The following is a 25,173-nucleotide window of genomic DNA, read 5'->3' as shown; positions in this document are numbered from 1 at the left end:
TTTCATTTGTTGAGACATTAGTGTTACATTAGGAAGAAAGGGGGGAAAGAGGTGGAGGGGGCATGGCGAGTAGGGGTGGGGTCATGTGGCAGTGTTTCTATTCTACTTAATAATGTGTGGGGTCTTGTGGTTTTGAATACACAGTCTGCAACACAGACAAATACATGTTTACTTAGAAGTGAGTTCCCCTGAGTTATTTTTGTGTCTGTGTGTAAATAGATATACAGTGGTACCTCGCAAGACGAAATTAATTCGTTCTGCGAGTTTTTTCGTCTTGCAAATTTTTCGTCTTGCGAAGCACGGATTCCCTGGGTATTAACGGTTTTAAGAAAAAGGAAACAAACTCGCAAGACGTTTTCGTCTTGCGAAGCAAGCCCATAGGGAAATTCGTCTTGCGAAGCAACTCAAAAAACGAAAAACTCTTTCGTCTTGCGAGTTTTTCGTCTTACGAGGCGTTCGTCTTGCGAGGTACCACTGTACACAGTGCTTTTTTCTTTTAAAAAAATGTTTAGGGGTACTCTCATTTTCCTACTCGAATTGAAATACTGCCCCACAATGAGGCCAAACTTTGATTCACAAAATGTTTAGTGGTATGTGTCCCCCTGTGTCCCCCAGACAAAAAGCAGTCATACACACACACATTTACCTGGGAGCAGGGGATTTAGGTTTGATGAGGTCCTAAGCTACTTAAGGTAAAGGGGCCCTTTATATCGCCAGCTGTCCTTTGTCAACAACAAATTGTTGCTGTTTTTTGTGTTGAATATATGCTATATGGTAATTTATGGCCCTAAGAGGTATCTAAAGCTATTTGCACATAACAAAATATGTATTTTATCAAAGTTATTGTTGAACTGAAATACAATTAAGAAGTATATCAACAGTGAAATAATTATTAAGCTCTAACTTAAAATGATTTTTTATTCATAACAAACTTAATAATGCAAACACATTGGCATTTGGCAATAACAAAGGTTCCTTGAGAAACTCAATTTACAAAGACTCATAATTGGGGGGGGGGGCGAGAGAGTGGAGCCCTAAGCTATATAGTTTGTTTAGCTTATACGTAAATCCGGCACTGCCTGGGAGCCATTCCCATAGGATGCACTTCTCAGTAAGCACAACGTACCGGCGATGAATTCCCTGAGAGCAAGAAAGGGCCGCCTCCTTCCCACCTGCGGGGCTCCAGGCTCTCCCCGCCGCCCGCCTCTTCCTTCGCTAGTTGCATCTGCTTCACTGGAACTGGAGTCAAAGGAGGAGGAGCCTCCTGCCGCGGCTGCGCAGACGCCGTCCTGCGGCGGAGCGAAGGAGGCGCCGGGCGTCTCTGGGCCTCCGGGAAGATGGCGGAGTACGTGCAGGTGATGAGGAGGGCGCTGCAGCAGCTCGGGGGTCACGGCGGCATTCGCGGGGCCGTGTTTCAGCTGCTGAGGTAAAGAATGGCTCGGCCCCTCCGCCGTGCGCGTCGGCTTGTGAGGGCAGGCTGGGAGAGGAGCGGCTGCTTGCGCTCGAGGGTCACCTTGGTAATGGGCAGGAGGAGCAGGAGGTCGCTGTCTCTGGTTGGCGTGGAAATGGGTCTCCTCCGCTTCTCTAGACCTTCCCGGATCCCCAGAGACGAGCAGGCAGCCCAAACTCCGTCGAGGGGATCAAGGTGGACCAGTTGGGAGACCTTTTCTGAAGCGGGGTCATTTCAAGGCTTGCGCCTCCCAGTCGTTTCGGGAAAGGGAAAGGAGGGCTGTCCGGATTGGAAAGCTTGTTATTGGCTAGATAACAAAGCGGACTTTATTTTTCCGGGATGTTTTGACACTTGAGTTCAGTACATCCTACGGTTGTCTTTAGTATTCCTAGCAGTAAGTCCTGCTTAACTCGGCAGAGCTGTGTTTTTCTTTTCTTTTCTTTTCTTTTTTCACTAAACCAATGAAGTGGTCCTTGGTGGGGAAAATGCCCTGCATCCAGTCAGTGAACTTGTAGAAATTCTGCAGATGTCTTGCTGGGCAGTTTTTAAGCCGAAAAGTTGGGGATATTTATCTTGCTCCATTTCCCCCTTCCCTACCACTACTACCCTGTGAGGCAGAACATCTTGGCTCTCTCTTTCTGTCATAGGCTTTAATTTTTAAATAAAGTTAAAATTCCAGAACATTTTTTTAAAACTGCATGCATAACAGTACATTAAAGGAATAAAGAAACTGCTGGTTATAATTCTTAGTCTATCATGCTTGTGGAGACAACAAGAGTAAAACAGCCACAGAAAAGTTCAATTATACAAGTAATTTATACAAACATAGAAAAAGCTTGCAGGATTCCATGCATAACTTTTTATAATTCGTTTTCTTAATTTTGTATATATTCCTACAAGAGTTTTATAGCATTCGCTTTCTCAGATTACAGTCAGTCAGGTGCATTTTATGAAGCAGACTGTAGTCCGTGGGTGTAGACGGGGGGCAGGGAGGGGGAGCTGCCCCCCTAAATCAATAAAAATAAATAAGATTACATAGCTAACAGAGGTTCTGCCCCCCCAACAAAAGGCCTGCCCCCCTAACAAAAATCCTGGCTAAGCCCATGCTGTAGTTCACGAATGCTTATACCATAATAAATTTGTTGGTTTTCAAGGTTCCAAAAAATTCTTCAATGTTTTTGCTGCAACAGATTAACACTGCTGCCTTTCTGGAAATTATAACATTGTCCTAAGGTGATTAGTAATTGGGGCGGGCAGGGAAGCATGCACACAAGTCTTACATTCAGAGCTCTGCAAAGTTAGCAATAAAGCTTGAAAAGGGGTTTTAATCACCTTTGGTTGATCACACATAGAAACTCTTCCAGTGAGTGGGAACCTTAGATTATCAGGGTTTCCAGTTGTGGGGAGCATTTCTAAGGGCATTCAAGTACACACACTTAAAAAGCCTCTTCATTCCTTTACACTGATCTGAAGACCAGCCCAGGGACATTGGGTTTGGGTTTGCATGCATCCTTATGTACCCATCCCATTTTATTTATTCTGTACTCCTGGGGAATTTCTATCACTGGCCATATACAATTGTTCAAGAAGCACGTTATGCAATAATTCATGCTCATTAGGTGCAAAATGACTGTCTTTTCAGTTTTAGTAATCAGAGTTGAAGCTGAGATTGCTTCTGGTCCCTTGACTTCTAGGACCACTGACAACTGAACAGAATTTCTAAAGTTGCCTTCCACAAAGTGAGACCATTGGGCCATCTAGCTCAATGGTACGTCCCAACCCTACCTAGCAATGGCAAGGATTGAATATGTGATCTTCTGCATTCAAAGTGCTCCACCATGGAGCAACAACAGCTCCTCATACTTAAATGTGTTCAGTATTGGGTAATTTTACTACTTCTGTTTTTGGAAACCTGCAGGGTCAATGAACTGAAGACCGGCGCACTAGTAGGTGTTGATAAATATGGAAACAAATACTATGAAGACAAAAGATATTTTTTTGGTAAGTGGATATACTTCAGTAATTTGAATTTAATCTTCTGAAAAGGCTAGGCTAATTTACACTTCTTCAGTGTGATTACAATTTAGTCAGCTCTAAGTAATTGTTGGTGTCAAGTAGGAGGATATAACAGTAAGAAGTCCTAGTGAGGTGTTGTCACAACAGGAACTTGGATTTATGCTCCTGCTTGTAAATATAGCATCTTTTTGCACTGGTACACAGATGTGAAGAAACAGAGAAAGCAGATGGTGTTCAGGGAGTAGTAGTGAGGGTCATCTTTTTGATATCACTATCTTTGCAGACTCATTATTTTTAATATTAAGACCCCCTTTCCAGTCTCAATACTTGGATTGCTAAAACTAATCCGAATTGCAAGGAAGAGAGGCTGCAGTGTCATTGGGTTACTTTGAGGGTTTAGTAATTGGGTTATTTTGAGGGTTTTTATTAAACATTACATTAATGGAAATTAATGTGCACTCTCCCACATATGCTGCTTGTCTCTCTGAGGTCCCTTCATGTGTGACCTTTTTCCTTCACAAAAATAATTTTGATGTGGGAAATAACCCAGTAACTTGTTAGATGCAAATGTATTAGATAATTTCGGTTTCCTTCAGACCATATACTCGTCACCTTTCCGGTCTACATGTTTTTAGTAAACTAAGCTCTTCACAAGTGACCACATAGACACTTCATCATCCTACATTGTGTAGGGAAAAAACATATATGTGAGGTGGTCCCAATGTGGATTCTTATCAACAAAGCCTTACTCCCTCGGTTTACTCCTTCCATGCCTTCTGCCAAACCAGTCCTTTCCCAAAAGTGTATTTGTTAAATGTGAGAATCTTGCAGGCACAATAATTAAATGTGAGCACAGAATTTTAACTTCACAAAATTTGAATTGTGTGTGGGGTGGTGGTGAGTGAGTACAGCCTTTTTATAACTAATAAAATTTCATAAATCTATGCTTCACTTCTTGGTTTAGTTGAATATAATTTGTAAATGTTTACTTATCTTCCTATTTAAGGTCGCCATAGGTGGGTTATATATACTAATGAAATGAATGGCAAGAACACATTCTGGGAAATGGATGGAAGCATGGTGCCCCCTGAATGGTAAACCAGCTAGTTTACTGCATGCATTTCTGTGATTATATGTTGTATTAACCTTGTGAAACAGTTAACCTCAAAACGAACCAACTTATCTGAGGCTGACACGCAAAAGCAAGGAAATGAAAATTTAATCCTCTTAACGGCACATCATCCCCTAATCTTCTGCCAGCAAAAGTACTTCACCAGTTCCAGGATAGAGCATAGATCAGGCACCACTCTTCTGTTTGAAAGGGACATTATGGTAAATGCATGCTTTCTGCCTGAAAACTGAAGATGTGCTTAGATGAGGGGTGGCTGATGTGTAGTTGCTTTTGGAGTCTAAACTCCCATCAGCCTTAGCCAGCCTGTCTGTAGCCAGGGAAGATGGTGGTTGTAGTTCAGCACCATCTGGCAGACCACAGGTTGGTCATCGCTAGTCTCTAGGTCACCCCTCTTGCAGTACTACCTAATTTAATGTTTCACTATGGTGATGCTCAAGAATTGTACGATCAAAGCCCTACTAGGCATAGACTGCTGGTCATGGCAGTTTTTGAATTGTGCCTGTTAGTATCAGTCTCCATACCACTTTCTCTGGAACAGTCTTGCTGGAATAAGTAGAGTTGTGAAGTGACATTTAAAAGACATTTGGTTTTTAGAAAAAACAATCTTACTGAAAGTACCATATTGGCCCAAATATAAGCCACACTTTTTTTCCAAATTCTGACCGTGAAAAGTTAAAGTGCGCCTTAAATTCGCGACCTTAGAAAAATTGGCTTTTATGATATTGCTGCTGAAACAGACATACAGTAAAAAAATGTTTTATTGCTGATTTGCGAGCTTGAGACTGTTGATTTGCTATTTACGGGTGTGAGTGCCTGCGGAATTGTAGCAATTGAATACCAACTTGTGATTTTAGCAATTGTACGGTAACTTTTGCGGGCTTGCAAGTTCAAAGGCTTAAATTGGCTCGGAGTTACAATTCTACCAACCGCAGCGAATTTCAGCTCGTAACCCAATTTTAAGGGAGCGGCTTATAGTCAGGTATTGTCTTTTTTTCTTTCTTCCCCTTGAATTTTAAAGGTGCAGCTTATATTCGAGCCAATACGGTATATTCTGTGTATAGTTGTGAAGTTGGATGTTCACATTCCGAATGAATTATCTTTTATTTGCATTGACGGTGGGGAAGAGGGGTCAGTCCACATGTAGAGATCTAGTATGGTCACAAGTAACCTTGTCAAGATGGTTGAACAGTGAGAAACAAACATACTGTACCTGTCCTGGTTTTAGTGACAGCTGAGTTCCTCTGTCATTTCCACCCCAATTAACACAATTGTAAGCTTACTGAAAATGTGTTTTCAGGAAGTTGCATTTTTTAACTCGTCAGATATTTGCAGCACTCAAAACAATTGATCTAAATATTATTTTAGTGACTACTTGAATTAGTTGCCCAGTGCCAACAACATTCTCACAGTATGCACTAATCTTGCTATACTTGTTACTGTTGGGTCACTTACTATGGGAAAAAGTCATTTATCGAACAGATGGGTCCAGTCTTACAATTATTTCACTCTGTGTACGCTATGAGGATGTATGGGGAAATATGATGCTTACTTCTAGAGGTGTCAGTGAATGGTAAGGAGGTTGTGTGCATAGTGATAGTGTACTCCTGAGTTGCAGGTAGCCAAATAATAATAATGTAAAATGTGCATGAGAGATTATATGCAGCCTTTTATAGCTCTTGAAACCTGTTGGATCATTTTTAATGGTTTATTTCTTCATATAGGATTTATGTGAAATAATAATAATAATAATAATAATTATTATTATTATTACTACTACAGGTGAACTTCACCTGAAGTACACGAGATGGGTTACAGTATAAAACCACAACATACATACATAATAGAAACAAAGCAATAAAACAATTCCCCAACACATTTTAATGATTGTTTAACCAGCCCAAAGGCTGTGGAGAAGAGGAATGTTTTGCTTGGTGTCTAAAGATATCTAATGAAGGCAGCAAAAAGCCTCCCTGGGGAGAACATTCCACAAGCAGGGAGCTACCACAGAAAAGGCCCATTCTTGTGATGCTGCCCTCCGGATCCCTTGTGTGGGAAGGCACATGAAGAAGCGTCTCAGATGATGATCACAGGATCTGGGATGGTTCGTGTGGGTAGAGGCATTCCTTGAGGTATTGCGGTCCTGAGCCGTTTGCCCTGGTGAGCAACCTGGCTGCTGAATTCTGCAGTCACTGCAGTTTCTCACTGAACTGCCTTCAGATGCAGCCCCGCGTATAAGGCAAGGTAGTAATGTAACCTGGAGGTTACCAGAGCATAGACAACAGAAGTTAGGCTGTCCAGATAGGGGCACAGCTCGGCTACCAGCCAAACCTGATGGAAGGTACTCTGTGCCACTGAGGCCACCTGAGCCTCAAGCAACAGCAGTGGATTCAGAAGTAGCCCCCAAGCTGCATACCTGTTCCTTCAGTGGTAGTGTAATCACATCAAGAGCAGGCCAGCCACTATCCATCTGGTCTAGGGAACCACCCACGTACAATGCACCAGTCATCTCTGTATTGAGCTTCATTTTATTGGCTCTCATTTTATCCATTACTGAGGCAAGACATCAGTCCAGCATATCCACTGCCACACCTGCAGATGTAAAGGGGAAGTAGAGCTGGGTGCCATCAGCATATTGCTTACACTGTACTCCAAAACTTCAGATTTTTCACTCAGTGGTTTCATGTAGATGTTAAACAGTATGGGGGATAACACTGAACCCTGAGGAACCCTGCAGTGAAGGCTCCATGGGGTCAAACAAAACTCCCCCAGCATCACCCTTGTAAAATGACCATTCAGGTAGGACCAGAACTACCAGAAAGCAGTGCCACCCACCCACAACTCAGACAGCCATTCCAGAAAGCTACCATGTTAGATGGTATCGAAAGCCACTGAGAGGTCAAGGAGAATTAACAGGGACACATTACCCTCTCTCTCCCCCCCCCCAACAAAGGGCATCATACAGGGTCATCAAAGCAGTTTCTGTGCCAAAACCAGACCTAAACCGCAGTTGAAATGAATCTAGGAAACTGATTGCCTCCAAAAGAGCATTATTGCAAGTAATGCTGTGTAAGGAAGTACTCACAGAGAGTCCTATTGTAACTCCACTGCATTCAGTAGGATGCATAATGCTGCCAGCTTTTGATAGTACCCATACACTGTTTGGAAAGGGAGGTAGTGAGAGCTTGGCTTCAGATACCAGCAGCAACAGCAGCAATTACCCAATTGTAGTTGATGATAGCTACCTTTTTGGTACTACTTGTATAGTCCAACAAGAAGGACCACCCACATAGGAGCACCTCCTGGATCGCCCTTTTGTGTGCCCATGACGTGTGTTCCATTGGGGCAACACTCTTTTTTGCGACATCTACTTGTCTGTAGTACTAATTTTCTGATACTAAATATATCATTTTCTGGCATATTTATTTATTAATGTCCCACTCTTCTTCCCAAAGGAGTCAAGGGCAGCAAACACGTCAGTGATAAAATAATACAATTAAAAATAAAATAAACATCTTTAAAAGTTAGGAAACATGCTTCTGCAAACAATAAATCTAACAGAATCTGCATGATTAAACTTCTTAAAATGTAACTGTTCAGAATGGTTCATGCAGTGTAACTTTTGTCCATCAAACATGGCTTGCTTTTGAAACTCTGTGCATATATGCTTCAGGGGCTAGGACAACATATTTATCAGTTGTGTGTTTGTGTGTGTGTGTTTTTCCCCCTTTAAGGCATCGTTGGCTGCACTGTATGACAGAAGACCCTCCAACTACACACCCTCCAGTGCCTCGTAAATTCATTTGGGAGAATCATAAAATGAATTTAAGTGGTACTCCTAGACAGTATGTACCATTTTCTACCACCCGTAAGAAGATACAAGAGTGGGTCCCACCTTCTACACCTAGCAAGTGAAAAGAAAGGAATATGGTGATCTGCGAAGCATTAGACCTACAATGTGAACTGTAGCTTTCTTCAGTTTTTAAAATAAAAGTATTTGATCAGAAACCTTCTGAAATCAGAAATATTGATGAGAAGAGAACTAGTGAGTAGCAGATGGCAGAAAATGCAATAATCTGTCAGACAGCAGTTGTGTATGAAATACCTTTTTGTAGAAGCAAGAGTCTGCATCTTTAAGACCAGAAAATGTACTATGGCATAAGCTTTTCTTGATAAAAGTCCACTTCAACAGATGCAACAACTTATGCCAATATTTGATGACCTTCTACGTATTAACACAGCTAGCACTCTGATTATGTTCTGCAGAAGTTTATTAAACCATCCACAGTCCCCCGCCACATTATTTTATCTAACTTACGTTAGTATGGATAGTAATGCTCCATGATTATCCTCTCATTATTTGGAACATGCAAGTTTTATTTCTGAATAAAGAGAGTGAAAAAAAGCTGTTACTATGGCTTCTTACCATATATCATTGATAGGATGATCTTAGGAACATATGAATGTTTCATACTGTGATAAAAATGCAGTGCAGAGTATTGAGAACTGCTGCAAATTATTCATGTCCTTTGAGAGCCAAAAAAGAAGAAACTGCCAAATTTATGAGCAATCAGCTTTTCTTATGCATGTGTTAGTGAAGCTGGTAAGTTTTAGGCATGTGCTACTGTCATAGCCCACTTACAACCTGGGGTAGTTTTTGCATCAAAATTGACCAGTGTAATGATTGGCCTTTGCCAGGGTGTACCATAGTGGCTAATAAACTAAGCTAAAAATCAGGTGTGCCTTGAATCTTACCTTACATGAGCTCCCTTTAAAATTCAGTAATTTTATTCAGGCCTTTAAAATTCAGTACTAAACTTTTGAACTCAAAAAAAGTATACTCAGTCCTACATCCATCGTGTTCAGTTTTCAGTGCGATGCTCCACAGCTTCTCTCTATTTAGGTGTGTACATACTAGCAATTATCCCTACACTTAGTTCAGGTCTATTTAAAGCTTTCCTGCTGCAAATTACTCTCTGGAGTATTTTGAACTGCTCCTACTGTAATTTAAGGTGCTGATGATATCACACAGCTAGTATGAAGTTTTCATTGGAAAACCCAAGGAGTCTACTGCTAAATCATAGGAACATTTCAACACAAACTCATGTCATCCAGGTGAAAGAATAGACTGAAAGTGGTGCTAGGAGGCAAGGAACACATTTCAAAATGCAGGAAAATATGGAATGGTGGCCTTGCCAAACAGCTGCAATACCTTTGGATTTCAAAGGCAAGCTTACTTGGGCATCAGCAACTGATGAAACGTATCTTGTGGTTCCAGTTCACAGGCAATTCTTGGCTATATTCACATTTCTCCACTGCAGGGGAGGTCTTTATCCCATGAAGAGAGAACACCATATAAGAGAGAATATCTCATAAAGTGAGAGCAGATATGCAGCTTTCCTCCAAACAGAAGAAAAAAATGCCTGGACATCTTTGTAACTGAACCAGCATAAAAAGTAAATGAAAAAATATATTCCTTTTTTATATAGGGCTGGATCCAAATGTGCTCCATCTGTGAATAGAAGGATTTGGAATCTAGCAGAGGATCCCTGCAGGAAGAAGGGGAGGATTTTGCCCATGATATGACCAAAACATTCTACAGAAGCTTTGCAGGGGAGGGAGAAACAGGTGAAAAAGACCTCCCTTTCTCCACTCTCAGCAGAACTCTGCTCATTACAGATCTGTATCCAACCAATAATGATTTTCTAGCACTCTTAGGATATTATTATACATTATCTCAGTAATCCTTGGCACTTCCATGTCAACCAGGACATTACTATCCTGATACTTTAGCGGAGAGAACTGACTTGCCTAAGGCCCTCGACTGAATTCATAAGTAGTTTTTCCTGCTTTCCATTTTTCACACCTCGCTACTATGGTACATTTCTAATGAGATGATGATGTAAAGTTGCCTTACAGGCTCAAAACCTTATAAAAGTTAAGCAGCGCTCATGTTTCCCCCCCAACAGAAGCTACCAAAAGAAGATCTCTGGATGGCATAATTAATATTTAAAATATTAAGTATGCTATTTCTTTCCACACATCTAAGAAATGATATCTTTTTCTGTAAATAGTGTCAGGAATGGCAGCAGATGAAAGAGAGGTGGGAGGCATGCAGGGAACAGTAAAAAGGCATGAAGCCAGGGGTGGGAGAGACAACATTTAAAGTCATTTAAAGCCGAGTATCTTTTCCCACTAAGCCTGATGAGTCATCTAATGGGAACTCAAAACTGTTTTCACATCTAATTCTTATGTGTCCAATCCACAGTGATCTGTAATGACTGAAATGGTCCTGATCTGTTTGCAACTTTTTCTCCATACTTTGACTTGCCTTCTGCGTACAACCAGTTCTCTAGTTGGACAGTTAATTGGATGGAAGTGCATGCATGCCCAAATGTTCACTTAAATACATTTTTTAAATTCTGTATTTTTTGTGTTGCCCTATAACTTACATTCTTTGGAGCCCAAGTGATTTTTCACACTAGGCTTAAGAGTTCCAGTAATCCATCCTTTTTATGGGCTGTTCTACAGTTTAAGGTTTTACCATTTTTCTGTGCATCTGTACTGACACTGCGGTACTGAACAACGGTTTATTTTTCTCTGTCCAAATGTTCCTTTATTTATTGCACACAATTTGCATTTAATCACACTATATAATTAAGCACCATAAACCAGGTATGAACGATTCTGCATCTGTTTGCCCAGAACAGCAGAATACTTAGGCAATAGAGCGGAACAGAAACAGGGTATGTGTGTGTTAACTGTCCTTTAATGTCTTATTACTTTATTGAGTAATGCGCTCATAATAAGTAGATGCAGTGAAAACCTTTTCCAGGATGAAGCCCTTGTTCACTTGAAGGCAGAGCCCTATTTCTGCTTTTAGCTCATCCCTCACTTTCAACATCTATATTCTTCTCTCTTGAACGGGAGCCCAAAGTACCAGCAGTATGACACTTGCTTCCAAAGTCTTCATACCTTGGCCTTCTGTACCTCCTTCCCTGTCACACCCATTCTGACATTCAGGAGGTATGTGCATGCAATGGAGTTAAGTGCTCATAAGTCACTTCTTGTACTGAAAAACAATTCTCAGTTGCTGATTATGGTTTCAGAAAACAGTTCTATAGAAAATGGGAGAAATGTGCCCATAGGATTCTGTGAGGAGATTCCCATATCATCAGCTTTGAGGTAAGTGACCATTATTAAATAGAGACTTAGTCCTGGGTCCATCCAAATAACTCCTAGTTTATTACCTATTCGGTTTTTCAATCTTCTAGTCTTGAATGTTAATCCATAGTCTGTAGTTCAAAGCATACTGAAGTCATTTTTGATTGATTCCTGTAATAAATCACAAACTTTAATTCTGGGGCCACTGCTTGCTTTTCACACGGGCCCTAAAACATGGCAGAATCTTGCTAACACAAGTAAACCTCACTTGTTCCTTGTAGTCACACTTTAACCTTCTGAAAATATTTGCTTTGTCAAAGAGACATACATGTAATTTATTATATCGAGTTTTTCGTTCCATAATGAGACTCAAAGTGAAAAAGAGCTCCTGGCCAGCTACTTGTCTAAGTACTAACTGCACGCAGATCTGCTTAGCTTTAGCCAGCAAAAGCAATACAAGTGTCTGTGGTTCCTTCCACAGGCAGTCTTACTTGGTTCTGCTTGAGCCTGCTTTTTATTGCAAATAATATTTTATTTTTTACTTTTTCAATCTGTCACACATAAGTTACCTGACTTGCATATCCAATAATTCTTTCTGTAGGCGGGAGTGAGCAGAATAATGATGATGATATTATTATTGTTATTCTAATTCGTACCCCGCCCAGCCGACTGGATTGCCCCAGCCACTGGGTGGTTTGCAACCCATATAAAAACATAGTAAGGCATTACACATTAAAAAGCTTCCCTATACGGGGCTGCCTTCAGATGTCTTCTAAAGGTTCTATAGAAGATGACTGGAGAACAAAAGGATTGCAATGATGCTGGTTTAGCAAATGCAGGCTAAATCAGTTTATTTAGTTTCCCCACCACCACCACCAAATGCAGCTTTTTCTCACTGTGATACAGGACAGGGAAAAGATATATTGCGGGGGCGGGAATCAATGCCCTCAAATTTCAACTTATATTCAACTTGTAAAAGAGTCAACATTAAGCGGCTTCAGACAGCTGGGACTTTGTGACAAACTGACAGGCAGAAGCCAATCAATCCACTTGTCAGAAGCAGAATTAATTGCCATGATACTGGCCTTTTGGGGGGTTCATCCATTCAGTTCCTGACTGACAGCGCAATCCTAACCATGTCTAGAAGTAAGTCTGATTGAATTCAGTGGGACTCTTGAGTAGCTATAATTTAAAAATAGTCCTGTAGCACCTTAGAGACCAACTAAATTTGTTCTGGGTATAAGCTTTCGTGTGCATGCACACTTCTTCAGATATGGCATCTGAAGAAGTGTGCATGCCCACAAAATCTTATGCCCAGAACAAACTTAGTTGGTCTCTAAGGTGCTACTGGACTATTTTTTAATTCGACTGCATCAGACCAACATGGCTACCTACCTGAATCCTGAGTAGCTATAGTTAGGATTGCACTGTAAGCTGTGTTTTGATCTTTCAAATTCATAGTCATCACAGCACCAGTAGCTCCTATTGACTCTCAAAATGCAAAGGTGTTCACTATAGTATGCTCAGCCTGGTGAGCAATCATGTCATAAATATATAGAGCGAATGAATTAGACCTTGGTTAAAGGAATACTGAATCATCGTGTAGTTAGCTGCAGCTAAGTAGGGCACAAGGAAAGCACCATCTATTTTGAGTTAATGATGCTTAATTTCTTTTTGACTCGTTGAATTTTAAGGATGATTACCTTCAGACAAATGAAGGCTCTACCACATGGAATTTTAGCTGTCATATGCTGTCATATTCAGCTGTCATATTTTGTAGATCACTATTTGTTCAACTGAGTTTCCAGACAAAGGCAATGAATGGATTCGGGGATAGTTTGGTTCCTAGAACACTGGTCTACAAATGGTTGGCTGGGACCCATTACTGAGTTGAAAGCTGACCTAAAGTATATCAACAGCAGCATTACCATTCTGCAAATACATAAAAAAATGAATGAGGTGTCGCCCCAAATGCATTTTGGGGCTAAAAGTGGGTCCCAGGTCTGAAAAGGTTGAAAACATGTTCTAGAAAATAAAAGGGATAATCCAAGCGGTACGAGCTCAGTGCAAAGGTGAGTAAACTGAAAGGCAGAGACAGCAAAACCTAACCACGTGATTTATCTGAACATGAGTACATCAGCTCAGATTAAATATAGTTTTAATGCCACTCATTTGGGTGTCCTGTGCACAGTCAAGCTTAGAAGGAGGCAAGTTCTCCATTTTGCATAACAGAACAGTAGGGCTGTATCAGTGGCATTTTGTTGTCACTGAGATTCACTACTCTGCCAGCCAGCTGTCCTCCTGACCTCATGTACAGTGCTAGCAGTAAATGACAGAGAGCATCTGATAGAAGGGGGAAGGTAGACTGAAAGGTAAATGTGGGAATGTGGTTGCACATGCCTTAATATCAGTTCTGCATTAGTTAATCACATGCTCATAGCTAGAGTGTGTTCTAAAAACAAAGAGGCGCAATGGCTGCTATTCTCAAAGATTACTGCACACTTTCCCTTCCTGGTTATCATTTAAGGAATGTGTCAAGAACTGGGGAAAATAATATATGGAAAGGAAACTTGCAAATTGCCTTCCTCCTGTTGCTGTGTTCTCCCCAAACGTGTTGAGTTTGGCAAACGCTGAGTCTTCTTAGCCAAGGGTGTGATTGGTATAGCATACTGGACTCCATAGGTCTAGCTGCGGAGCCTAGAATCAACATCTGTTAAACTGCCTGGGATCCATTAAACTTTCCACAGATTTCAGTGAGGCCCAATCCTATGCATGAAACCTACGGATTCATTGAGGTGCCCTAGCTTTGTATGAGATCGACCTGTTAACAGTTGCTGTTGTCCTGGTCCTGATTGTCTCTGATTCCGACAATATGGTTAAGCAACAGCCCAGTATAGTCACTTCCTCCAGTGCTGAAGTCAGCCTCAGTTCTGTTAGTGACCTGTGACTTGCAAGCAGTGGCGGAGCTTCATGCTGCGGCACTGGGGGGCGGAGAGCAAGTGGGGGCGGGGCTGGTGCACGTCCCAGGGGCGTGGTGTGCGTCCTGGGGGCGTGGCACACTGCGGGGACATGACACCCAGCGCGGGTGGGTGGGTGGGTCAGCCGCGATGGCAAGCCCCCAGGATCACGCTGCTGGGGGCAGTGCGCTCCCCCCGCACTCCTCTTCCTCTGCCACTGCTTGCAAGCCAAGCCATCGTTACTTTGAGTAAGGATGAGTTCCAGAATTTAACCCATCCTCCCTTGCTTGCCACTTGTCCTGCTGAAACGGGTGGCTAACCTGTGGTCCTCCAAAAGTTGTTGGTCAATGCCCCCATCATTCCTGACCATTGGCTGAAGGGAGTTGGTGTCCATACCTTGTATCTTCACATTTCACCACCTGAAATAGAGAAAGGGGATTGTTTTCAATTTCTGCATGCTGTTGTTTGCTATTCTACATATATTTGCTTTGGGGTGTGTGTGTTTTTAGCCAAAGTTTAGTAGAGAATTCAGTTTTATTTAGTACTGTTGGATCAATCTAACAAGTGCTTCACTGCATTACAATGGCTTCTTCTATAGCTTCCATAAATATAGCAGTATGGTCTAATTAGTTACTGGTGTGACTTGCACATTGTATGGCAACAGTTGCTATACAATTTTACTGCCAAAAGACCTTTTACCGTTTCTTTGATTCCAAGCTTTGTAGTGAATCCCTGTATTCTATCCCTCATCTTTGTGTATCTTCTTTTTCCCCCATTGGTGAAATTTCTAAATGTCCCTGGAATGTGCAATATGATAGGTTTGTATTGCTGTCATATTTTCTATCTGGTCATATTTTCTAACTTCCCAGCTGATTTGAACTTAGATAGTTTTGTGCATGGAAATCAAATGGAAGCTATTAACACACTTTGCAAAGTTTTCAAGGTAAAAGTAGACCTATTAACCAATCTGTTAATGGAGGCAGCATGTCCACAAGTTGCTGCGAATCGCAGGTGTGGAGAGAGAACTGTTGCTCTCAGGATCTGTCTTCGGGGTTTCCCACAGACATCAGTTTTACCTGATCCAGCAGGCTCTTTTAATGTTTGGGAGAAGGAGGAAACATATAGTCCTCAGATGTACCACAGGGATGAGAGGGTCTTCTTCTGAATGAGTTAATACACAGTGTTCCAGATATCATCTTGGGCATTTCATAGACCATGTTAGTCAATCTGGTGCCCTTGATGACCATTAGCCATGATAGCTGGGGCTGATGGGAACTGATGGAAACTGGAGGCCAACTGCATCTAAAGGGTGCCATGCTGGCTACCGCCATCATAGACTCTAAAATAGATAATACATTGGAGAACAAAAAGAAACAACTCCTGGCAGTGCTTGATTTATAACGTAGAACACAACTACTTTATGATATTACCATGGGGCATCCAAAAAGTATAAAACAATGCATAAGAGCATTTATACTATACTACAATGAAATGTTTAAACATTTATTTGACTGTCCTTGAATCTTCTTGCCACACTTGCCATCTTCTCCTGCCACACTCTTTGAGAACCACTGCTCTACGACATGAAAGTTTCTAGTTCTGCATTTAACAGCTTGTTGTGCAGAATAAATTAACCTGACCTGGGCTTTTTTTTTTTTTTTGCAACTGGGGACAGAGAGGGAGAATAAACCACTTGAATTTCTCCTTCACTTGGTAACCCAATTTCTGTAGAAGCCTGCTTTCCTAAACCTGATAACTTTCTGATGTATTAGATTACAGCTTCCTTCATCCCTAATGGCTGGGCATGCTGCCTGGGGCTGAGGAGAGCTGCAGTCCCTAGCATCTACAAGGCACCGGGTTGGAGAAAGATGCTCTAAGCTACCCCTACATCTCTCACCTTTGATTACAAGTTCAGTATAATGAATTTATACAGACCATAGAAATATAAACAGTATTTTAAAAGTGTATACTTAAGCTTGCTTACTTACATACATACACACATACATATTATTATTAATAAATATTTATTAGTCACTTTTCTCATGGAAATGACTCAATGTAACTTACAGGTGCAATAAAAATACTTAAACAAATTACATTAAACACCATAAATAAATAAAAACTAAAAACAAACACAGACATCTATGCAAATAAAAACCAGGTCTTTTAGACTTTGCTCCTCTAAAAGAGGTCATAAATACTTAAACACTGTTCAAATTAAGGGCTAAAAACCCAGGTAATAGGGGAGGTTTTGCCCCGGTCCCTAAAAATAGATACACATGCTGTCTAAGATAACTCACAGTTACTCAGCTCTACCAAACTGGCTTAGGGAAAGTTCTAGCTAAAGGCTTTGCAGGCTGTGGCTTCAATCACTGAGGCAGCAGAGTAAAACAACATCCGACACTTCCTACAGAGCAATTTTCTGTTACGTAGTTGGCTTAAATTGTCACAGATCCATCTTCAGACAAATATGAAACTAATTCATTAAATACTAATTTGATATGTGTGCTATTATAATGATTTGAGATAGTGAAGGAAGGAGCTATGCTTGCGTACATAGCCCCTGATGTGAATAAGGCCTATTTAATTTTCTGTTTAAGCTTCTGTGATTGGAAACTGCAGGCAAATGTTGTGTTGTCATCCGTACGAAAGCCTGGAGATACAAAGAACAGCATCGCAGCTAACGATGCCGCTGCACTGCTTGCTAACATCACAGTTGCTATGCTACAGCAGTTTCCTTGTTCCCTTTCAGACAATGAACTTGAGCGAGAAAAATGTATAAAACACCAAATCACTTCCCACCTTTTTCTTCAATTTCATTAGCAGCTTTATGGCTAACCTTTTATACTGGTAAGTACTCTTCACCTTATCTATTGACAACAAAGGAGGAGAAGGAGAAGAAGAACGTACATAAAATCTGCTGAGAAAGCTGTGATTAACCAGTTGGGGAGCATTTCAATTTACGTAGATCAGGGTTGCAGTGTCTCTGTGGCCCTCCAGATGTTATTGAACTAAAACTCCCATCATTCCTGACCTTTGGTGATGTTGGCTGGGGCTGATGGGATTGGAGTCCTGCCATGCCTGCAAGACTACTGGTTAGTCACCACTGGCCTAGATATTCTGTAACAGTAACAGATGTAAAAATTGCTATGTTTCCACAATAAGGTTTAAAAGGGACATATCCACACAAAAGCGCGAAACTGGAATTCATTTGCAATTTTGACAATATTGCACTTGGGCTCAGTAGAGTTGGGAAGGGGGTAGCTCACAACAAAAAGTGATTCTCCATTCATCTTGCTTTGCAAACGGGTACTAGGTAGCTGTTAGAGGTGGGTTGCACCCACTGAGCCTGAATGGATCTTCTAATGCTGTGACTGTAGCTACATTAGTCAAGAAACAGTGCTTTGAATGCATTATAAACATGCAACACCAGATGGCGCCAGAGAGCAAAAAAATTCTAAGTGATTTTCCATAGGATTTTTTTCTTTTGTTACAACAATTTAATTTCTGACATATTTATAGTGTGTTTTTCCCCTGTGTGTAGATCCACCCTGTATCTCATTTTCATTCATGCTCTCTGTAGCAGTGTCTCTTGCACTGGCCTCACTTTTATTTAAAACAGCACCCTCTTTCTTTTGTGTTTTCCAGTTTTGTAAAACACATATTTGCCAATCCTCCTGTCATCTGAGCTCCCGTTGTTCGGTCCCTGCTCCTGCCAACCTAGCAGCTCGAAAGCACGTCAAAGTGCAAGTAGATAAATAGGTACCGCACCGATGGGAAGGTAAACGGCGCTTCTTTGGTTCGCCGGAAGCAGCTTAGTCATGCTGGCCACATGACCTGGAAGCTGTACGCCGGCTCCCTCGGCCAATAAAGCGAAATGAGCGCCGCAACCCCAGAGCTGGTCACGACTGGACCTAATGGTCAGGGGTCCCTTTACCTTTACCCTGTCATCTGACAAAGGGAGCTCTGGCCCACAAATGTGTATGCTGGTTTGCTAGTTTTGACTGAAGGTTCCACCAGACATCTTTCATTTTTACATCAGACCAAAAGGACTACTCTTCTGGAAGGTGAGACTCTATTGGTCATAATGTTTTAAATTTTCCAGCTTTGAATTCTGCTATCCATTGTAATGGTGTGCCCCAAACCCCATTTTGTAGTCAGCTTTAGGCATATATGTTTTTCTGGTCTATAGCATTGACAAGAATCATCTAGAACCCACCCACTCCTTTTTCATGCTGTTCATTCCTATCTGGATGAAGACAGGCAAGCACTGTTAACTAGGGTAGAAGAAGTGGATTGACCACACTCACTGCCTTCATCACAAATGCCTCAGTGCACCCCTTCTACCACCCTTTAGAATGCCTGTCTGCCATTCTGCTTTACCAGTTATCCATCAGCTCTAAGTGTCCTGCAAATGTTTTGAGGGTTTTCTTGATTGTGATTAAGACTAATCTGTGGGGTGGTGTCTAGTAGCCACTATCTCCCTCCTGATTCTGTCTTGTCATTCATTAAGAGTGCTTAGTGCAAATGGACTCTTCATTAGCATGCACAGCAAAACACATTCCCATATGTTTCCCTTGCAGGCTTTTCACATTCCTGAATATCTATTGGTTTATGTCACTTGCCGGGTGGACCCAGTCTGCTCAGTCTTCTCTTCCAATACCCTGGGGAGTTCAGTTTTCTTTCCCTCTCTTTTCCAGATGCCAGGATATATATATATATATATATATATATATATATATATATATATAGTGACTAGGATAGTTAATTGATGTTAATCATTTAACTGCATAGACTTGTTGGCATAAAAAATGTATTCAAGAGATGCCTAAAAGTCAAAAGTGAGGATGCCTGCTGAATCTCTGAGGAAAGAGTGTCCCACATATTGGAGCTGGTGACCAAAGTATGTGGATAACTCTCTACTTATTGACATTGGGTGTCTCCCTACCTTCCAGGTGCAAACTGTGAATAAAACTGTGTTGGTGCTTTAAATTTTTTATTTAAAAAATATGCTATACCTAATGAAATGTGGAAAAACCAAAATCCCTGTTAGTGTCATACCTTCTTAATTTCTAGAATTTCATGATTCATTTCACCTTAGAACATTAAACTTTATGTTAATTTTATATATTTATACCTTTAACCACCAAGGTATTTTAGTATATTAAGGCTGCAAACATGTCACACTTACCTGATAATAAGCCCCATCGAACATTACAACACTTGAACACTCTATTATCACACTGTAAGAGTGCATCTATTTTTGGCATATTGACTTTCCATAAATAAATGTGAATAAAACTCAATATATTTTCTCCGTAAGTGCCTTGAGCATGGAGATATTTCTTATGATGTTGTCTCCAGCCAAGCTTCATGTGGCTTTTAAAAGTACAGAAATATAAGGGCAATCCACACACTTCAAACCACTCTCCTTCCTGCGAGCGTCAATACAACAACATTGTCATGGCAACAAGGCCCCTTTGCTCCAATCAGATCAATTCAGAAAATAAAGCGAGGTGATGACATCACAATATGTACTGACATCACACAATGTTGGGTGTTAGGGGAGAGGACGGGGTGACAGTGGTTCTACTAGAAAAATAAAATGACATTGTCAGTATAAGTGTAGATTTATAGCATAATGTACCTTTAAGCGCATATAGCTGTAATTACAACGCATTTGATTTCTCTTAGGAACAGGAAATAAATGATCATATAAAAATAAACCATCGACCTCAAACCTGATGTATTTAGTTAGTTACGTAGTGCATTTATAGAACACCCTTCGTCACATCTGAGGTGATCCCAGGCTAGTTGATGTTGTTGTTGTTTAGTTGTTTAGTTGTGTCCGACTCTTCATGACCCCATGGACCAGAGCACGCCAGGCACTCCTGTCTTCCACTGCCTCCTGCAGTTTGGTCAAACTCATGCTGGTAGCTTCGAGAACACTGTCCAGCCATCTCGTCCTCTGTCGTCCCCTTCTCCTTGTGCCCTCCTTCTTTCCCAACATCAGGGTCTTTTCCAGGGAGTCTTCTCTTCTCATGAGGTGGCCAAAGTATTGGAGTCTCAGCTTCAGGATCTGTCCTTCGAGTGAGCACTCAGGGCTGATTTCCTTAAGAATGGATAGGTTTGATCTTCTTGCAGTCCATGGGACTCTCAAGAGTCTCCTCCAGCACCACCCAGGCTGGTTACCAACACATAAAAACTGAAAATAAAAGCTAAGTGATTACTGCAACAGCATAGAGATCCAGTAACAAGAGGCAACTGAAACTGGGTAACTGGGTGGGGAACATTCTAAGGGCCACGTATCAGTGGTGGGTGGAGTTAGAGGCAAAAAAGTGGCTGGAGCAACTAATGCAAATTTTGCCTTTGTACAGTACTGCAGTTTCTTTCTACATACATTCACACACCATTCTCTATCACTGCTATTCCATGCCCTTACAACTGCTCCTACACTCCTGAAGTAGGAGTACGCACAGGTTTGTTTGCCAGGCATGAATGAGGAGTGGTGGTGGAACACTCTGAGCATGTGCCCATTTCAGTTTAAATTCACTTAAATTGTAGTACCGTCAGGAGTGCCACTACAGGAATAAAAAGGAGTTTGCTTCTGCTGCCCTGATGCTAACCAAACACATTTACTTGGGGAAAGGCACAATTTTGTTGTAGAAATGGCTAATACAAGTTTTAAGGACAACTCAACAAAATGGTTATGTAACTACTCACATGTACAGCTGCTCCAATGAGTTTTTTAAAGGGAAAAAAAGTGGGGAGGAGGTGAGGAAGGATGCAGTGATGACCAGCCTCATTTCCATGCCAGCCCAAGAACTACTGCCACTTTCTACATCTATTGCTCTCTACACAGTCCTTCAACATAGGCGGTGTTGTGGTTAGAGTGTCAGATCAGGACCTGGGAGACCAGGGTTCAAGCTCCCCCCCCCCCAGCTCATTGGGTGACCTGAGGCCAATTACTGCTGCTCATCTTGACCTACCCCACGGGGTTGTTGGGATTAAACGAGGAGGAGAGCCATGTACTTCCCCTTGAGGTTTTTTTGGAGCAAAAGGTGGGATATAAATGCAGTAACGTAAATAAGGCCTAGCTTCCGCTGCACCGAGGCCAACATTCATTTTGTCCTGCTAATGACCAAAGCGACGCTCCAGTTTGCAAAAAAAGCTCACAGAGCGTGACCAGAATGTGTCAGATGTGTCATTGCACGCTTGCAGGAGCTTTCCTTCCGGGGGGGGGGGGCTGCACTTTTTTTTTTAAGACGCCAATGAGGGGAGGGGGCAAAGCTCGGTAGGAGGGCCCCAAGCCGTGCATTTAATGCTCCAGCCAAAGGACGTCAAACAGCAGAGCAGGAGTGGGAAAGGGGGGGAGCAAGAAGACCACTCTGGGCTAGCCAGGTTTATCTGCCTCGCTACGAGGGAGCTTCACACGCTGCTCAGTCTGACCCTATTAGAAATGACTGGATAACTGGTTTCTTTTGGGGGGTGTATGAGCGTGTGAGCCCTGAGTGGTCCCCACAGCTAAGGACCTCCCCTGCCTCGCGTTCTGTAAAGCGGCTCGCTCCTGCAGCGCCTGGCCACTCCAGCCTCCTCAGCCGGCGGCGTCGGAGCGCGCGCCAGCGAGCGAGCGTCCTTTGGGCACCTCCGAGTGCGCCTTTCCGAGCGCGCGGAAGAGCTCGCGCGCTGAGGCTAAGGACAGGCGGAGGGAGCGGGAGCGCGAGGTAGCCCCCCCCCCCGCCCGCTTCCCTCCTCGGCTTTGCTGAGGCCGGCAAGAAGCAACAGCAGCAGCAGCTGCTGCCCCTGCCGCCTGGTTGGCTTGCCGCTGCGCCGCGTGCTCGAGCCGGAGGCTGCTTTGCGAGCGCCCCGCCGCCCCGCTCCAGCCAAAGGAGCCGGCGCTGGGCTCGCAGCAGCCGAGGCAGCCCTGGCTCTCGGGGGAGCGACCCTGTGCATGCTGCCACACGCATGTGCGGGCGAAGGCTCCGGGATCGGAGCCGCTGCCTCGGCGGGCATGAAATGTGCGCTCCTCGGGCTGGCGAAATCGCCCAGCAAGAAAGGCGCCGCTGAATGGCCGAGGGGGGAGCGGGAGGAAGAAGGCGAGGAAGAGCCGGCCGGAGCCAGGAGCCCCAGCCGCTGCTTGCCCAGCATGCTGAGGAAGGTAAGTCATGGATGCGGCGCTCCTCTCTCCACAGCCGCGAAGGGGCGCCCAGGCTGAGAGGAATCCCGGGCAGCAGCAGCTGCGCCTCTCGCTCCCTCGCTCCCTCCCTCTGGGCGCCGGCGAGGCTTCGCGTTCGGAATTGGCGCGCTTCGGGGCAGCGACATATGGGAGCCTCGTTTGGTTGAGACCCAGGGAAGGAAAGGAGGGCCACCACCTGCTCCGTGCGGTTCCCCCAAGGCAAATAAAATGGGGAGGTTGCCACACGTTCCTGACAGGGAGGAAACACCGGAGAGGGTACATTGCAGAGGGGGCTTTTCCGTCGGCTCTCCGGTGCCTTGCCGGCTAGTGGTGTCTTTTTATTTCAGTGTGTCCCAAGCCTTGCGAGCGGCTCTGTGGGTCGTACGAAAGCTGTGTCTGTGTGACAGAGAGACCCGGCGCCCTTTTACCATTTATTACACGCACGAGACGGAGCTGCTCGGCTCTCCTGGGCGTTTTTGCGGGATCTGGCCGTTAGAGCGCGCAGTTTCCCCAAAATCTCTCCCAGTTCCTCACAGTGAGGAATCTTTGGGGGTTTTTTTGGGGGGGGGGCGGCTTTCCAGTAATTCTGCCTCAAGTGGTACCTTTCCCTAGCCTAGGCAGATGTTTATCTTCAAATATGTGCCTTCTTATCGTGAGGGGGCTGTTGGTAAGGCAGTTAGCGAAAGGTCTTGTTTCGGAGCCATCTGACCTGACTGCTTCACCTCATTTTGGATGTTGGCTGTGTTTTTGCTCAGGGCGTGAAACAAAATCTCAGGCAAATCAATGGGCAAGGTTCCCACTGACGTGCAAAGTGTCGTTTTTGTTTCTAGACTGCTGGAGTGTGGCATGTGTTGCTCTCATGGACGCACCTCCAGCACATCCAAATATGCCCAGCTGCCCATATATGGAGTGGACCTGGAGCCCTGCCCACCTGTGCATACCACTGCTTGAGAAGAGCATCCTGGGTTGTGGGATGTGCGTGGCTCACTTGGCCTGTTTCAGGCGTGGGCATGGACAGTTGTGTGGACCAGAGGATGCACCCTGTGAATGTTGTGCAGAAGCAGTTCATACCCTATACGGAAGTGGAGGAAGTACTTTTTGGCCAGCTCCTGCTGTGACTCATGAAGTGGGACTTCCAGACCTTGTACCTGATTTTTCTCATTTGTAATATTCAAATAGGACTTGCTGTGCTCCATTTGTAGCAGGGTTTATTTTAGGGTGCCAGTGAGCAGCCACCCTCACTTCCTCCAGCAGACTCCATTCCACCTCCTTTGGTTTTCTGGGTTTTCCCCTCCTCAGCAGACATTGAGCACTTTCTGGTCACTCAGCATCTGGGTATGTGGTTGGTTTTTTAAAATTGTTTTGCATTTGCTTTTTACTTCCCTTAAGTATTTTTTGTACTTCCGTAGACCTTAGGTTTTGCCCAAGCATGCTGATACTGTTTGTTTTCCAGTTGCCCCAGTACAATCCTGCCTGCACTCAGCAACTGAGTTCGCTATTAGAAGGGGTGATAAACCAACTCATTCAAAAATAGTTCTCCAATATTAAACTTGTAGCAAAATGATGATGTTAAGGGTGTCCAGAGAAGCATTTTGCATATAAAAGAAAAAACACTACTCTACAGGTGAGTTTTGAGGTGTGCCCTGAAGCCATATGCCCCGCAGAGCTGAAAAATTCAACAAATATAGGACCTGTGATGCTTGGATGTCTTGAGGTAAGAAAATGTCTCAAATGACACCTGGCAGTCCTAGTAATTATAAACTCTTCTGGGAACAGTTGGCAACTCCCTGCAAGGACTTCACATGCTTGGGTATGATTCTTAGCACAGCTATTGCCCAGGTGTGTGGAAACCTATTAAGGTCAATGTAGTTCCCTGTTATTCCCATCATGACTCTGATGCGATCACTGTGACCAGTTTTGTGCCAACCTCCTTTGTCTTTCAGTTGTGTACAATCATTCTCAGTTGTGTCTAGTTAAAGAGGACTCAGATGTGAATCTAACAAGTGCAGTGATTCACAGAACTAGAGAATGTTATGGGACCTGTGGTAGGCAGGATGGTCAGATGTAAAAGCTGGGGCTGAAATTCCCTCTTCTACATCACTATTGAAGGTGTGCAGGTCGGAGCTACTCTTGGCCACTCTTACTGGGAGGTTATCTAGTCCAAGCCTGCTCAGTCCAAACTTAAAGCCTCTGATCTAATATACGCGCCCAGCAGTTTCCTTAAAACCATCTAAGGAAAAATATCCTGAATCATGGGATGAGATCCACTAGTGTGCCATGA

At 43.1% G+C, this 25,173-nt stretch overlaps 2 protein-coding genes and 1 long non-coding RNA gene across 4 annotated transcripts in view; 2 read left to right on the top strand and 1 right to left on the bottom strand.

The window, feature by feature from the left end:
- The first annotated feature begins 1,267 nt into the window (after positions 1 to 1,267).
- On the top strand, positions 1,268 to 9,331 carry NDUFA12 (NADH:ubiquinone oxidoreductase subunit A12). The gene is made up of 4 exons (XM_083573502.1): positions 1,268 to 1,426; positions 3,369 to 3,451; positions 4,473 to 4,560; positions 8,330 to 9,331. The coding sequence occupies exons 1-4, from the start codon at positions 1,338 to 1,340 to the stop codon at positions 8,508 to 8,510; spliced, it is 441 nt and encodes a 146-aa protein (XP_083429628.1). The 5' UTR covers positions 1,268 to 1,337; the 3' UTR covers positions 8,511 to 9,331.
- LOC310743321 lies at positions 8,575 to 20,177 on the bottom strand. 2 transcript variants are annotated; one of them, XR_014538941.1, is made up of 4 exons: positions 19,908 to 20,177; positions 15,037 to 15,135; positions 11,846 to 11,930; positions 8,575 to 9,910 (listed from the first exon to the last, which is right to left on the bottom strand). It is a non-coding gene; the product is annotated as an uncharacterized lncRNA (long non-coding RNA). The 2 variants fall into 2 exon arrangements; XR_014538942.1 differs by lacking the exon at positions 8,575 to 9,910 and having other exon boundaries at positions 11,818 to 11,930; positions 19,908 to 20,170.
- Positions 20,178 to 22,303: 2,126 nt separating this feature from the next.
- The window catches only part of TMCC3 (transmembrane and coiled-coil domain family 3), a 102,724-nt gene continuing 99,854 nt past the window's right edge, over positions 22,304 to 25,173 (top strand). The window contains exon 1 of the mRNA XM_083573460.1: positions 22,304 to 22,874. Within this exon, the coding sequence (XP_083429586.1) occupies positions 22,668 to 22,874 (207 nt within the window). The 5' untranslated portion in view covers positions 22,304 to 22,667. The remainder of the gene's footprint in view (positions 22,875 to 25,173) is intronic.

This window comes from Podarcis filfolensis (assembly GCF_964270895.1).
Source record: "Podarcis filfolensis genome assembly, chromosome: 10".
Taxonomy (NCBI): Eukaryota; Metazoa; Chordata; class Lepidosauria; order Squamata; family Lacertidae; genus Podarcis; species Podarcis filfolensis.
This window is presented reverse-complemented; position numbering and strand designations above follow the sequence as displayed.